The sequence below is a fragment of the Littorina saxatilis genome, linkage group LG15, assembly GCF_037325665.1.
Source record: "Littorina saxatilis isolate snail1 linkage group LG15, US_GU_Lsax_2.0, whole genome shotgun sequence".
Taxonomy (NCBI): domain Eukaryota; kingdom Metazoa; phylum Mollusca; class Gastropoda; order Littorinimorpha; family Littorinidae; genus Littorina; species Littorina saxatilis.
In genome coordinates this window covers 15739147-15755016 of record NC_090259.1, presented here as the reverse complement: position 1 = coordinate 15755016, position 15870 = coordinate 15739147, and the positions used below count along the sequence as shown (strand labels likewise).

Genomic DNA, 15870 nt, shown 5'->3' with positions numbered 1-15870 from the left:
TCTCTCTCTCTCTCTCTCTCTCTCTCTCTCTCTCTCAACGTCCAATTGGAAAATAGGGTACTTGTAGACCTAAACAGCACATCAGTACATGTGCATTAAGTTGATTAAGAACACAAATTAACATGACATCTCATGACAACATTGGAATCCTGACACCGACTCGGTGGTTGCAGGTTTGATTACGGAGAGAAGTTCTGGATCATAAAGTGGAAGCAGTTCACCTGTGCGTGTGGGTCCCCCAAGTGCAAATACTCGACAGAAACCATCAAGCGCACCCTGGAGGAATATCGCATGCGTCACGAAGATGAGGATTTGAACCAGGAAAGTTAAGGCCTGCACAGCATAGTTATGTTGTAAAAAAAAAAGAAAAAAAGAATGTAGATATTGATGATGCTTTCAGCTGTAAATATTTGTGCGGAAGGGATATAACGGGTGGTTTTAACGAAGATGTAGATAGTTGTTTGTGTCAGAAGTCTGTCATCTTTCTGCTGTTGTGTTAATCCAGGCTAGAAAGTTTTTTTGATTGTTCTTACGATGGGAGTCAAAACAGAGCATGAACACATTGTAAGTGAGTAGCAATCAGAAAAAGAGGATTTGTTGTATGTGATTGATATTCATTTGTCAGATATGATGGTTTGCATGCCAAGTGATCATATGTTGTTTTAAGAATTGCAGCCAGCTGAGAGCCAGAGAGGCTGTTATTTGCTAAGGCCAAAAAAAAAAAATAGGTCTGTTTACGGTAACATAGGGTGAAAAAATAGGGTCGGTAGGTCGGGGTGTTTTTTTTTCTTTTTTTTTTTCCATTTTTTTATTTTTTATTTTTTTTCTCCCCTCTCTATGATGTTTCACAGTTCATTTCTTCTCATCAATCCCTGTTTTTGCCCAACATAACTATAAACAGTACTTTGAGCTTACCTCCCTTCTGTCGTCTGCTGTTTGAGCGCAAACAGCTCTATTTTGGATGCGGTTTGTTTTTGTTTTTTCAGACGATCCAAAAAAAAGATTAGGGTTGGGCCTAAAAACTAGGGTCGGTCGGGTGGGTTACCGTAAACAGACCTATTTTTTTTTGTGGCCTAATGCCCATAATTTTCCTTGAAGGATACTTTCTGGACAGTTTGATTTTCCAGGAAATATAAGAGTTGCCAGTGAAGGTATTCCTAGTTGACCTATTTCTCTGACACGGCTCGGTATTTGTAAAACATAAACCATTGCATTATAATAACATTGGCACATGATCGCAGCCTAAGTCGTTGGTTCTGTGAGCAGATTTGATTCATTCACCAGCTGTTTGAAAAGGAAGTCTATATGCTATCCGTGAGATTTTGTGCAGATGTGATGTATGGACTGCAGTTCAGAAACTTCCCAGCAGGATTTCCTGATTTGAACAAATATTTCCTGATTAAGTTCCTGAATGTTCAAAACCTCCAAGAAGGGAAAATCGAAGGAAAAGCTTACACTATTTGGGACATCTGAATCCCAAACTATTTTTTCTGAATCAAATAACAAGAAAGGTAAGTTGTTAGAACGTTGTTATTGACAAAATTACGTTGACTGTAACGTAAGTTTGTCAATAACAACGTTCCAACAACTTACCTTGTTTTTTTATTCTGGTGACTGTGACGTAATTTTGTCAATAACAACGTTCCAACAACTTACCTTTCTTGTTTTTTTTATTTTGAATTTTGGAACGTTGGCAGTCTCTTTGTTTTTGGATTTAATTTTTCCTGAGTTTAAAGATTTTCAGGTTTTCTTTCTGTGTGTAGGCACAGAGCCAACACTATAAATGTAATGCATTTGATACACAATGAAATAGATCCCATCCCAGTGAATTGTACAAAAAGTGTCTGCAAAACAGACCTTTTCTTTTTATTTTTTTTAATTTATGCAGAGTTCTATCCAATTGTGTCCACCAGTGTTTATGATAATGTATGTGTATGTCGTGCCTAGATCCTGAAAGTGCCTAAGTTCTTGAATTAGGTAGTCTCTTGCCTAATTCGTGAAATAGGCAACGGCTGTGCCTAACCTGTGAAATCAATGTTGAATTTTGCCTAATTTGTGAAATTTTATGATTTAGGCTGCCTATTGCATAAATTAGGCAGCCTAAGTTGTGAAATTAGGCAAAGTTTCGATTTAGGCACGACTGCTGTACAATTTAGGCAACAATGTCTACAGAATAGGCAAAATCCTTGCCTAATGTGTCAAATCAATTCTAAGGTCTAACTGTTTTACAAATTAGTCAGTCTGTTTGAACGCCAGTAACAATAATGAAACTTAAAATTTAAACATACTGCTATCATATGTACCATTTACATGACTAATTATAATAAACAAATTTTACAAAAGCAAAACAAAAATACCCCTCTACCTCATTTACAAACATTTAAAGTTTACAAAAGGTAAACATTATCCCAGTTTGGACTGGGGTCAAAAAAGGGAAACCCACGACGTTCCAGTTCAACTCGATTTTCTGAGCTTACTTGCTTTTGTTCTTGCAAGATGAATTGTTTGGGTGGCAGTGACTATGGCAGTGGTTTCTTGCTTTCCTGCAAGTGCATCTGGCTGTATCGCACTTCCCATTGCAAGAACATTTTTTGAACCCTTGTCCTCCATGCCTTGAATGAAGCTGAGCGATGCTTCTCGTTGGTAGGACAGTGTCCTTCACTTGGTCAGTAGTGACAATTTGGAAATCGGCCTCGATAATTAGATTGCGGAAGAGCATAGTGTTTATGATGCCATGCTTGGTGCCAACTTGGTACAGGTCGTTGTGAACCTTCAGGACCACCCCAGGCACGTTTCTGCAATCAAGGCGCCCACGATCAAACTCGCTGACTGGAACCAGCTTGGCTCTTGTTGTTCGCAGCATTTCATCACGGCTTTTTTCTTGTCCTTCTCGTGCATCTTGTCTGCACTGCGTCAAGATGCTTGCGTGATCTTCTAGAGCTGTACTTAAAGTGGCGGCCCCTCCAACTGCACCTTCCACCTCTGCATCATTTTCAGTTGAATTCTGTGGACCGAGTTCTTCTAGAGCTGTACTTGAAACGAATACGAAATTGTGACCTTTTAGTTTCCATGGCTGGATTTGGCTTAACACTGACATTCAGGTGCTGGTGTGAAGTAGTGACTGAGAAATTTTATCTGAAATGCTTCAGTGTGATTATTATCTCACTTGTATCACAGTTAGTACTGTTCACAAGTAGTTAGTAGTGTTCACAAACTTGATATGTTGTCACCCGCAACGCAGTGAGAGGCGCGCACGCACGCGGATGATTTTGGGTTCAAACAGACTGACTAATTTGTAAAACAGTTAGACCTTAGAATTGATTTGACACATTAGGCAAGGATTTTGCCTATTCTGTAGACATTTTTGCCTAAATTGTACAGTAGTCGATCGTGCCTAAATCGAAACTTTGCCTAATTTCACGACTTAGGCTGCCTAATTTATGCAATAGGCAGCCTAAATCATAAAATTTCACAAATTAGGCAAAATTCAACATTGATTTCACAGGTTAGGCACAGCCGTTGCCTATTTCACGAATTAGGCAAGAGACTACCTAATTCAAGAACTTAGGCACTTTCAGGATTTAGGCACGACATGTACGATATAAACTTGTCACTGGTTTTCTGCGTACAAATCTTTTTCATTGTGTATTTTCACAGATGTCGATCAGAAATGAGATATATTTCTACATACATTTACAGCTTTCTGTAAATTTCAAAGCCCAAGGTGAGACGATTTTGTCAGTCAAAGTCAGTACTATTACGTGGGTGAAAACCAAAGCTTAACTCACTAGTAGTAATAGTAGAAATGAAGATTTCAGAGCCCCACGTCTGATTTTGCATTTGTTGTGAATACATGAAACGGGCATCCTAAAACTTCAATAGTTTATTGTTAAAACAAATAAAATAATGGTAGTACTTTTGGAATAAGCTGTGTTTGAGAAACTGTGAGAGTTGATGTGTGTTTGCACGTATTCAAAGAGCTTAAATGCGATAGTTAGGTAAGGTGGGATAGTAGGACTGGTGGTGGAAATATTGATCCAAGAATTCCATTTCCTACATTGATATTCTCATGTATACAGGTAAATAAATATTTAGTGTAAATGCAGTACCTCATGAAATCACCACAGTCATACTTTGTATGTTGTACATGGACTTGTAGTACACCACCTGTTCATGTGAATTCACATGATAATTATAAAGTCAAGAACTATAAATTATTTGTACATGTTTATAGTTTATTCTTTGCATGGAATATTTTTTAAACATTTGTATGTCGTTTTTTTTATTTTTCATTTTATTTGTTAACATGTAATGAAGACTTGGAACGTGCTGTACAAATACTTCTGTGTGTGTGTGAAGCGCATACATCATGACAGGTATAAGGGCTTCATCTTCACATGTATTTGCTCACTGCCTTTTTTCAAGACCAACAGAATATATGAATGTGTATTCATAATGTATATTTGATAAATGTTTGATATTTCCCAACAGACTGCAGTGTAATAGAATATATGAATTTTTTGGTGCTTTTCCTTGGGACTTTTTCTCTGCCCCCCTCCCCCCCCCCCCCCCCCACACACACACTCTGTTGTCCTTCATCCATTCAGTGCACCCCCACCCACCCCACCTGAGTTTTTGTGTGCATGCATTGGAACTGCAATCTAGCAATATTTTTTTATATGGGAGGTAACTCTTTTATGACTATTATGCAATGGGTGCAGAGTTGCTCTTCTGTCTTGGAAAGGTTGCTTTGTTGGTAGGGGCTGAGTGGTCCTCTCTTTTGGGAAACAGAAGGTGATTTTATGGCAGTTGTTCATTCATTATACAGGACAAAACGATACAATTTGTCATTTTGTTAGAATTTGGAAGCTTGACCGTAATTTTGTTTATTTTATTTCTTTATTGGGGTTGGGTGGGGCGGGGAATGTAGGAATGAGAGAGACTCCTGTTTAAAATCTCAAAAACTTACCATCTTGAAGGGGTGTTTTTTCAACAGAAGTGCAGATACTTCAATTAAAGAAGGCTTGCATTAGTCTGTGGAATGAAATGAACGTGTGATTGGCAGTTCTTACAAACCACGTTGACAGCCTAGTAATGTTAAAATATTTTCTGTGTATTGAGGCAATGTCTGCTTCTGAATTGTGTGTGATATGTATGTCATCCTTCATTCTTTTATAATCCAGCTTTCCTGTGAGGTGTGTGTGCTGCGGCAGAGTGCTTTGTGGTCTGTGACTGTGGATACCTCTTTCTGGTTCTCTGAGTTTTTTTTTTTTTTTTTTTTTTGTGTGTGTGCATGTTTGGTTGATTTTTTTTGGGCCCAGATTTTGAATGCTTTTGAAAAGCGTACATGAAATATTGGGCACACGCTGCAATATTTAGACACTTGATTTGTGTGCTGCTTGAACGAACGGTCAATGCTCTGAGTACGTGTTAATGTATGCCGCTTAATTACAAAAGAAGATTAAAAAAAAAATTCTTTTCCTGTCTTTTTTTGTTTAAAGGCACTTCTCGTCTCATGGAGAAAATTCGGCTCACTATCTCAGATGTGGCCAGGGTTTTACATGGGATAAGACCATCCCTCCACTTGGTCACATACCAAAAATCAACACCCAGACTGCTTGCTGTGATTAGTTTAAAGTTTTGGATGAATTAATTTCTTGGGTCTAGTCATCCTGAACTCAGGTCAAAATGAGTTCGGCTCATTCTATCCCTGACAGCATGCCTTGGTTTTCCTTGTCTGGCGAGGAAATCGATTTTTTTTTTTTAACATATTTAGATCTTTTCGTAATGTGTTATGGATTTAAGCAGATTCGCGATCGTCGATAATGATTTTTCATAATTACAAAGGAATTGATATGTAAGACAGTTTTAAGCGAGCTATTTTTCGCGGCTGTATTTACTGTGCAAACAACTCTAAAAAAGGCAAAAGTGTCACCTGATAATCAACCGTTTGGTTTCGGCACTCGCTGGAGCAGACGATTTTTTGACAGTGGTGCAACCATATATTACGGTCTCCTTCCGGCAGCAGTCCCAAAATTTCGACTTGTTTTGACCTTAGAACGATGTCTTTATCATAACTGTGAAGAACAGAACGGAGATCACTGTCGAAGTCGGCCAATCTGCAATCATTTTCCTCTCGCGAACACTGCTCGTGAACAACATATGGGAGATAACTCTGTATTCTTGTTTTGATAGATTCGCGTAGGACTTTAGCGTCCGGTCAGAGAGATAACTGGCGATAGCCGTGGAGCGATGATTATCAGAATGTAATGGGGTCTAGTGGCATACAACATTAATTCATTAAAAGATTCTCACTGCGCACGGAGAGCATACAGGCTGTGGATTGTTGGTATGTGACCAAGTGGAGGGATGGTCTTGTCCTGTGTAAAAGCCTGGGTGTTGATTTGTGGTATGTGACCAAGTGGAGGGATGGTCTTGTCCTGTGTAAAAGCCTGGCCACATCTGAGATGGTGACCCAAACTGCACAAGGTTAGGTGCCCTGCTCATTTCTGTTTGCATGTACATGTATGAACATGTCCTGATTTGCATCATTCTGCAATCAAATGCTGGAGTTTTACTTTAATCGATTAGAATTCCTCCCTTGTTCTGACAATGTTTAAGTTTTATATTGCCTACAGTTGGGTAATAACTTGTACAAGGTAGAATTCAATGGATAGCCTATTTAATTATGTTTTGCATGTCATTTTTCCCCTCCCCCCGAGACAGCCGCCCCCCACCCCCCTCCTCTACAGAAATAATTGTACATAGATCCCTGCGCCTTGAGTCCGAGTCTGGAGATACGCGCGCGATATAAGACTTCATATAACATGTTAGATTGTTTTAATGTTTACATTTAGTGGGTGGCTGTTTTTGTTTCTGTTTGGTGTGGGACTGAGTTTGAATGTGTGTGAATGTGTTTTTCCTTTTTCACTAAACTTTGCGTTGACTTGAACTAGTTTCTCTTGTCTCTAGTTTTATTTTATTCCTCTTCATTGCACTGAATGTGTAAATGTTTGACTGAGAAAAATAAAATGCTTAGTGAAAAAATAACATAAAAATTGAATGTCTGTTTCGGATGAATGGTTTTGTTTGTTGTTGACTCAGAACTTCATTTTATTTTTTTATGAGCGGACCTTTTTGTTTTTGTTTTTTTAAGAAAATTCACACCAACATCATCCTCACTCTTTTTGTCTTCCTGCTTAAGATTTAGCAAAAAGAATCTTGCCAGTGTTTTATTAAATTCATCACTTCTTTTGTTTTTAATTAAGAATAAGAATGTCGTTGCCCCATCTTGCAGTCTAGCAAAATGAATTTGCCAGTTGTTATTTTTTAATATATTTTGTCCTCAGCGAAATTCACTTCTTTTGTTGTGGAAGGTTGTTGTTTGTAATGATTATTCTCTATTTGGGGAAGAGTTGTTTTTGTTTACTGGTTATGAATGTCTGTCTGCCTGCCTGCCTTGTATTTGGTGTGAATGGACGTTTGTGAAGAGATGATTTTGACCATTGTAAAGTGTACATTTTTTGTGACCGATTCGTTCTTCAGTTAATGAGATGATGAGGCATGTTTTTCCGGAGGATGATTTTGATAATAAAAATTATCTCCATAATCCACTCTTGATTCTGAGTTGACTGTCATTGTGATGGGTATGTGTTAGGCCAAATAAAAATATATATTTAGGTTTAGGGTAACGTGACCAAAAAAGATAAGGTCGGTAGGTCGGCCTTTTTTTACATTTAGTCAAAACTTGACTAAATGTTTTAACATAGAGGGTGAATCGAGACGAGGGTCGTGGTGTATGTATGTGTCTGTCTGTGCGTGTGTGTTTGTTTGCTTAACGCCCAGCCGACCACGAAGGGCCATATCAGGGCGGTGCTGCTTTTGACATATAACGTGCGCCACACACAAGACAGAAGTCGCAGCACAGGCTTCATGTCTCAACCAGTCCTAGCACTAACCCCATAATACCAGACGCCAGGCGGAGCAGCCACTAGATTGCCAATTTTAAAGTCTTAGGTATGACCCGGCCGGGGTTCGAACCCACGAACCCCCGATCACTGGGCGGACGCGCCGCGACGCCTTACCACAAGGCCAACCGTGCCGGTCTGTGAAATGTCGCCAAAATGGGATGGGGGCGAAATGGGCTAACGGCGAAACGGGATTGCGCCAAAATGGGATGTGGAGCTAATGGTACATGATATGGTGGTAAAATGACACTTGGCCTGTGAAATGTCGCGAAATGGGATGGGGGTGAAATGGGATAACGGCGAAACGGGACTAATAGATCCCTTGACTTTGGGGTAGCGCGACTCTGTTACTGCTAGCTTTCCACTGGGAGGAAGCGACCCGAATTTCCAAAAGATGGGACAAAAAAGTAATGACATTTTTTTTTCTCAATAGATCCCTTCACTTTGGAGATGATGAGTTAAATATCGGGCGCATTTACGTGATTTGTAAAACATTTTACAAATCGGGGGGTGCGCCCCGTGATTTGCAAAAATGTTTTACATGTTTTGCATTTTTACAAATCACGGGTTAACATGTGTGCCCAAAGTGGGTATCTGATTGGCTGCGGACCTGGGTGCACGAAGCGGGCGTTCTGATGGGCTGTTATGACGATTAGCCCGGAGAGAGAGAACGAGGGGAGAGAGAAAGAGGGAGTGGGGGGTGGAGGGGGAGGGGGGTAGAATCAGAGTATAACGGCGTGTGTCTATCTGTCTGTGCATGTGTGCGAGTGGCGTCACTGATTCTGCAAAAAGCGTGCATGCCATCGATGTGAGTGACATACATGTGATTTTTGAGAGTGGATGCTAACCCTAACCCGAGACTATTATGAGCTATTTTACACTTTTTCTAATCTAAGTGTAACTTTTTCTAAGTTGAAAAAAGGGCTACCCCCGAATAATGTAAAAATTGTGCCCCGAATAATGTAACAATTGTTACATTATTCGTTTTTGACTCACATGCGAAGCAAAAGTGAGTCTATGTACTCACCCGAGTCGTCCGTCCGTCTGTCCGTCCGTCCGTCCGGACGTCCGTCCGGACGTCCGGACGTCCGTCCGTCCGGACGTCCGTCCGGAAAACTTTAACGTTGGATATTTCTTGGACACTATTCAGTCTATCAGTACCAAATTTGGCAAGATGGTGTATGATGACAAGGCCCCAAAAAACATACATAGCATCTTGACCTTGCTTCAAGGTCAAGGTCGCAGGGGCCATAAATGTTGCCTAAAAAACAGCTATTTTTCACATTTTTCCCATTTTCTCTGAAGTTTTTTAGATTGAATACCTCACCTACATATGATATATAGGGCAAAGTAAGCCCCATCTTTTGATACCAGTTTGGTTTACCTTGCTTCAAGGTCAAGGTCACAGGAGCTCTTCAAAGTTGGATTGTATACATATTTTGAAGTGACCTTGACCCTGAACTATGGAAGATAACTGTTTCAAACTTAAAAATTATGTGGGGCACATGTTATGCTTTCATCATGAGACACATTTGGTCAAATATGATCAAGGTCAAGGTCACTTTGACCCTTATGAAATGTGACCAAAATAAGGTAGTGAACCACTAAAAGTGACCATATCTCATGGTAGAAAGAGCCAATAAGCACCATTGTACTTCCTATGTCTTGAATTAACAGCTTTGTGTTGCATGACCTTGGATGACCTTGACCTTGGGTCAAGGTCACATGTATTTTGGTAGGAAAAATGTGTAAAGCAGTTCTTAGTGTATGATGTCATTGCTAGGTTTCGTTACCCTAAAGGTCGAGGTCAAGCATGTGAACCACTAAAAGTGACCATATCTCATGGTAGAAAGAGCCAATAAGCACCATTGTACTTCCTATGTCTTGAATTAACAGCTTTGTGTTGCATGACCTTGGATGACCTTGACCTTGGGTCAAGGTCACATGTATTTTGGTAGGAAAAATGTGTAAAGCAGTTCTTAGTGTATGATGTCATTGCTAGGTTTCGTTACCCTAAAGGTCGAGGTCAAGCATGTGAGTCGTATGGGCTTTGCCCTTCTTGTTGTTACATTATTCGTTATATCAGCACTCTCTCTCTCTCGTGCTCTCCTTGTTGATTTAAAATGTGGCTTCATAGTTCATCATTTAGCGGCTCACTTATGAAGAGCCGTTGGCACACGAGTGCGCCGTGAAGCGATCATCATCGGTGATGACGGGCGCTCTCCATCACACGGCACACAACACGCAACCCACCAAACCAGGCCGACATTGTGGTGGCTACTTTCTCCCCACTTTCAGACCTTGTTATCCTGGTCTTTATCAAGTGTCACTGCATCGTGTATCTCTACGCTGTTGCCCGGTGGTGAGGTCTCGGGAATGACCTGCACCTTTAGCTCCTTGTTTAGCAGTTTGAAGTTTGGTGGTAGTGACTCTGTTTCCGTAACAAAAATACAACAGCAGCGACAATAAGGACAACGCTGGCAAACACGCACGCACACACTGATACGCACATACGCACGTCCAGTGACACACACACACACACATGTACACACATGTACGCACACACACACACACACACACACACACACACACACACACGCTTTGTTTCTATTTGTATTCCATGGAAAAATAGTATTCGATGTCGTGTTCCTTCCTCATTTCGTCCTCAAAACGCTGCCACAAATAATGTTAGTACTGTGCACACTGACCTAAGAGAAGATTATACTGTTTTTGGTATCCTTTATGTGTTTTTTTGATTTGAATAACTTTGTTTTACACTATTCAACCACAACTACTGGTAGGACACGCTTGTACACGCAAGCCCAAGATTCAAGTGAGCACGGAAAAGATCCTGTAAACCATACCACAGTTCGGTGGCTAATAGGAACACGAAAATACCAAACCATGCATCATTCGAAATCGGGGTATGGCTGCCTAAATGGCGGGGTAAAAACGGTCATACACGTAAAATGCTACTCGTGCAAAAACATGAGTGAACGTGCGAGTTTCAGCTCATGAACGAAGAAGAAGAATGTTAGGATTATTCATTACTCAAGTATATGGCAATGTCTGGTGCCTTATCTCCTGGGAAAATTCTCTGGCCCGGATATTCTGTGGTCTATTTCCACCTCTCTCTTCCACCCCAATAGGTACTTTTCACTCCAACAAGTCTGGTACTTTTTTCCCGCGGGAAAAATATTATTTCGGTAGTAGGAGGCGTGGGATGATCCATTTTTCTTTCTTTTTTCCCCCTCCCTTTATTTTTGCCGTACGTGACTAAATTCGCCTGATGTGTGTAAAGCGATTTCAGCTACTTCCCTTCCCTTTGGGAGACAATATAAGCAGGGATCGACGTTGAATTGAACTGTGTGTGTGTGGGCGTGTGTGTGGGCGTGTGTGTGGGCGTGTATGTGTGTGTATGTGTGCATGCGTGCGTGCGAGTGTGCGTGCGTGCGTGCGTGGGTGCGCGTGACTCAAATTACGCTTGCTCTATGTAACGTGATTTCAGCTACCTTCGGGAAATCTTAGATGACTGCAGAAAGGATGGACGTTGACTTGAACTGTGTGTGTGCGTGTGTGTGTTGTGTGTGTCTCTAAAACACGGGGCTATGGTTTTTGTCAGGTCGATTTTAGGGGTGACCTTGTTTGACAGGCTGTAACGGGATGCCTATACAAATTACCACCGATCGGACAAATGATATGAACGGTGGACATAATTACCTTTTCCAGCATATAAAGTTGAACTAAAATGGATTGCGTTTTACCGCTTTTGTTAGCGTGCGAAAGTTGTTGCAATAATTATTTGGCCAAGTTTAGTTAGAATTACTTTTAGTTTTTCCGATTGAACGCACACAAACATGCACTATTTTGTAGTCTCGGCTGGCCGCCAAAATATGAATTTTTGTCTGACTGACGTCACATGGCTTAAAGAAAGGAAATCCAATGTCCAATCAATACATACGGCCAACAAACATTTCTCTCAAGAACATTTCGTTTGGAAAGTAAAATGTCCATACCTTTACATACAGCCAACACATTTTCCTCTCAAAGACATTTTGCTACTGGAGCGAAATGCCTAAACCTAGTGCATACGGCCAACACATTTCTCTCAAGAACATTTTTTTCCGGAGCGAAATGTCTATACCTATACATGCGGCCAACCTACGTTTCTCTCAAGATCATCAATATTCTTTTCGGGAGCAAAATGTCCATACCATTGCATACGACCAACACACATTTTTGCCAAGAACATTTTGTTTCGGAGCGAAATGTCAATACCTATACATACTGCTAACACACATTTCTCTCAAGAACATTTTGTTTCAGAAACACAAATTTAACATAAGAGAAGACAAGATAAGATAACACAACATAACATAAGATACGATAAGAGCAAAATGGATTTATTAATTTATTTATCTCAAGAACATTTCGTTCGGAAGTGTCCGTACGGCCAATGCACACTCCCCTCACACAATTTTTTCGCCAGGGACTCACGTGCGTGCGTACTGACAGGTCATTATGGAGTCTGCAGATACACTGTCATCAGGCCACTGATTCATTACAGTAAATCACCGCTAAGCTTCAGTCTCGGTCTTACCAACGATCGAGAGCAGGTTAACTAATCAGTCTGCTGAATGCCCAGTCGCTCATTTGATGAAGACGGCCACTGTAAGATGGAGATAGGATTTTCACTGGGTTGTCAGACGCGGGGGTCAGACAGAGGCGAAGGACGAAACTCAGAACGTCATTTAATGTGACGGCGCAATAAACTGGCACCTGCAGATAACTTCAGTTGTCTTGCCTTCTTTAAAGGTGGTCGTCTACATTTTTTTTCTCTCAATAATCTTATGGTTAGATTTCGATACAAAATTATGTCAAATGATGAATGAACCATGGGGAAAAAAGTTATAGAAAAAAAAATATATGTAAAAAAAGATTTTATTTTTGGGTAGCGTGACTCACACTTGCAATATTTTGTTTTCTGTTTGCTGAGAACATGTGCTTTGCCTAAAAATACTGACTAATCAAATTCATGTCACTGTGCTTATAGCCACGCCGACCAGTCCTAGCACTAACCCATATAATGCCAGACGCCAGGCGGAGCAGCCACTAGATTGCCAATTTTGAAGTCTTAGGTTGTTTTTTGGGAGGAGTATGTGTCTAGGTCACTTTGGTCTTATTCCATGAAAAAACCTGGACAAGTCTGAGATGATGGGGTGAACTGTTCTACGGGAAGGATTCTGACTATGCCTGTAAAGTTCAAGACTTTTCTGGAATCGGGGTGGGGGGGGGGGGGGGGGGGGGGGGTGGCGGGTTGAGGGGGTATACAGCAAAACATGTTCAAAAACAAACAGAAGAAACACCTGTACATCTCTTCTTTATTGTCTCAGACATTCTTTTTTCATGAAATTACTGTTAAATACCGGTTTTAGTAAAGATCTCCTCGGCGAAACTGAGCCGTCGCCGCACTGAAAACGCATCAATTTTCATTCGATCCTTGTGGCCTTGCCGTAGGCTTTCGCAACGTGACGCTATCATCCCACTGCCCACACATTACTGACACTGCAGCGATGAAAATAGTTACGGATGCACTCGTGTGCTACTGTGGAAAAACGGAAGAGGAGAGAAATGGGAGAGAAAAGCGGGGATGAGCAAAGAGGAGGGAGGGACGGGGTGGGGAGCGAGAGAGAGGAAGAGAGAGAGAGAGAGAGAGAGAGAGAGAGAGTGGGGAAGAGAGAGAGAGAGAGAGAGACAGAGAGAGACAGACTCGGACAGAGATAGAAAGGGAGAGAGAGAGCGGGAAAGAAAGAGAGAGACAGAGATAGAGAGGGAGAGAGAGAGCGGGGAAGAGAGACAGAGAGAGAGAAAGAGAGAGAGAGACAGAGATAGAGGGAGAGAGAGAGCGGGGAAGACAGAGATAGAGAGGGAGAGAGAGAGCGGGGAAGAGAGAGACAGAGAAAGAGAGAGAGAGAGAGACAGAGATAGAGAGGGAGAGAGAGAGCGGGGAAGAGAGAGACAGAGATAGAGAGGGAGAGAGAGAGAGAGCGGGGAAGAGAGAGAGAGAGAGAGCGGGGAAGAGAGAGAGTGAGACAGAGAGAGACAGAGATAGAGAGGGAGAGAGAGAGAGAGCGGGGAAGAGAGAGACAGACAGAGAAAGAGAGAGAGAGCGGGAAAGAAAGAGAGAGAGAGAAAGAGATAGAGAGGGAGAGAGAGAGCGGGGAAGAGAGACAGAGAGAGAGACAGAGAGGGAGAGACAGAGCGGGGAAGAGAGACAGAGACAGAGACAGAGACAGAATTAGCGAAGGGGGTTAGGGGGTGCAAGCCGGTTCCCGCACTGATCTACCCTTTTCCCCTTCGTTAGTGGAATTCAGCTTCTCAAATCCACAAATTGCACTACTTCCTACCACGACACTGCACTTACCAAATATCCTAAACATCTCCCCCCACCCCCACCCTCAGCTCTGTGACGATCCTCATCACCCCCCCCCCCCCCGGCCACCCCCACCCTCTGCCGCTTTTTCTCCCTTCGTTCAGATGGCTTTCGTGTTGACCTGTCACGAGGTTTGTCACGAGGTGCGCAGACTCCCTCCCCCCCCCCCCCCCTATCCCCGACCACCACCGAAAAAGAACGCCTCTACCTACTTCTGACCCTATTTGCCCCTTGGGTCTACATGTGAATCTGTGCCCACAATATGCACCTTCATGTGAAACTATACCCAAAATGCACCTTCATGTGAATCTATGCCCACAGTGCACCTTCATGTGAATCTATGCCCACAATGCACCTTCATGTGAATCTATGCCCAAAATGCACCTTCATGTGAATCTATGCCCACAATGCACCTTCATGTGAATCTATGCCCACAATGCACCTTCATGTGAATCTATGCCCAAAATGCACCTTCATGTGAATCAATGCACCTTCATGTAAATCTATGCCCAAAATGCACCTTCATGTGAATCTATGCCCACAATGCACCTTCATGTGAAAATATGCCCAAAATGCACCTTCATGTGAATCTATGCCCACAATGCACCTTCATGTGAATCTATGCCCAAAATGCACCTTCATGTGAATCTATGCCCAAAATGCACCTTCATGTGAATCTATGCCCACAATGCACCTTCATGTGAATCTATGCCCAAAATGCATGCACCTTCATGTGAAAATATGCCCAAAGTGCACCTTCATGTGAATCTATGCCCAAAATGTACCTTCATGTGAATCTATGCCCAAAATGCACCTTCATGTGAATCTATGCCCACAATGCACCTTCATGTGAATCTATGCCCACAATGCACCTTCATGTGAATCTATGCCCAAAATGCACTTTCATGTGAATCAATGCACCTTCATGTAAATCTATGCCCAAAATGCACCTTCATGTGAATCTATGCCCACAATGCACCTTCATGTGAAAATATGCCCAAAATGCACCTTCATGTGAATCTATGCCCACAATGCACCTTCATGTGAATCTATGCCCAAAATGCACCTTCATGTGAATCTATGCCCAAAATGCACCTTCATGTGAATCTATGCCCACAATGCACCTTCATGTGAATCTATGCCCACAATGCACCTTCATGTGAATCTATGCCCAAAATGCACCTTCATGTGAATCTATGCCCAAAGTGCACCTTCATGTGAATCTATGCCCAAAATGTACCTTCATGTGAATCTATGCCCAAAATGCACCTTCATGTGAATCTATGCCCACAATGCACCTTCATGTGAATCTATGCCCAAAATGCACCTTCATATGAATCTATGCCCAAAATGCACCTTCATGTGAATCTATGCCCAAAGTGCACCTTCATGTGAATCTATGCCCAAAATGTACCTTCATGTGAATCTATGCCCAAAATGCACCTTCATGTGAATCTATGCCCACAATGC

The 15870-nt window shown here is 41.8% G+C and overlaps 1 protein-coding gene across 2 annotated transcripts in view; it reads left to right on the top strand.

The window, feature by feature from the left end:
• The window catches only part of LOC138948656 (uncharacterized), a 45753-nt gene extending 43089 nt beyond the window's left edge, over window positions 1-2664 (top strand). For both annotated transcript variants that reach the window (XM_070320232.1, XM_070320231.1), the window contains exon 27: window positions 174-2664. In XM_070320232.1, coding sequence (XP_070176333.1) covers window positions 174-330 — 157 coding nt within the window. In that variant the 3' untranslated portion in view covers window positions 331-2664. The remainder of the gene's footprint in view (window positions 1-173) is intronic.
• The last annotated feature ends 13206 nt before the right edge of the window (window positions 2665-15870 follow it).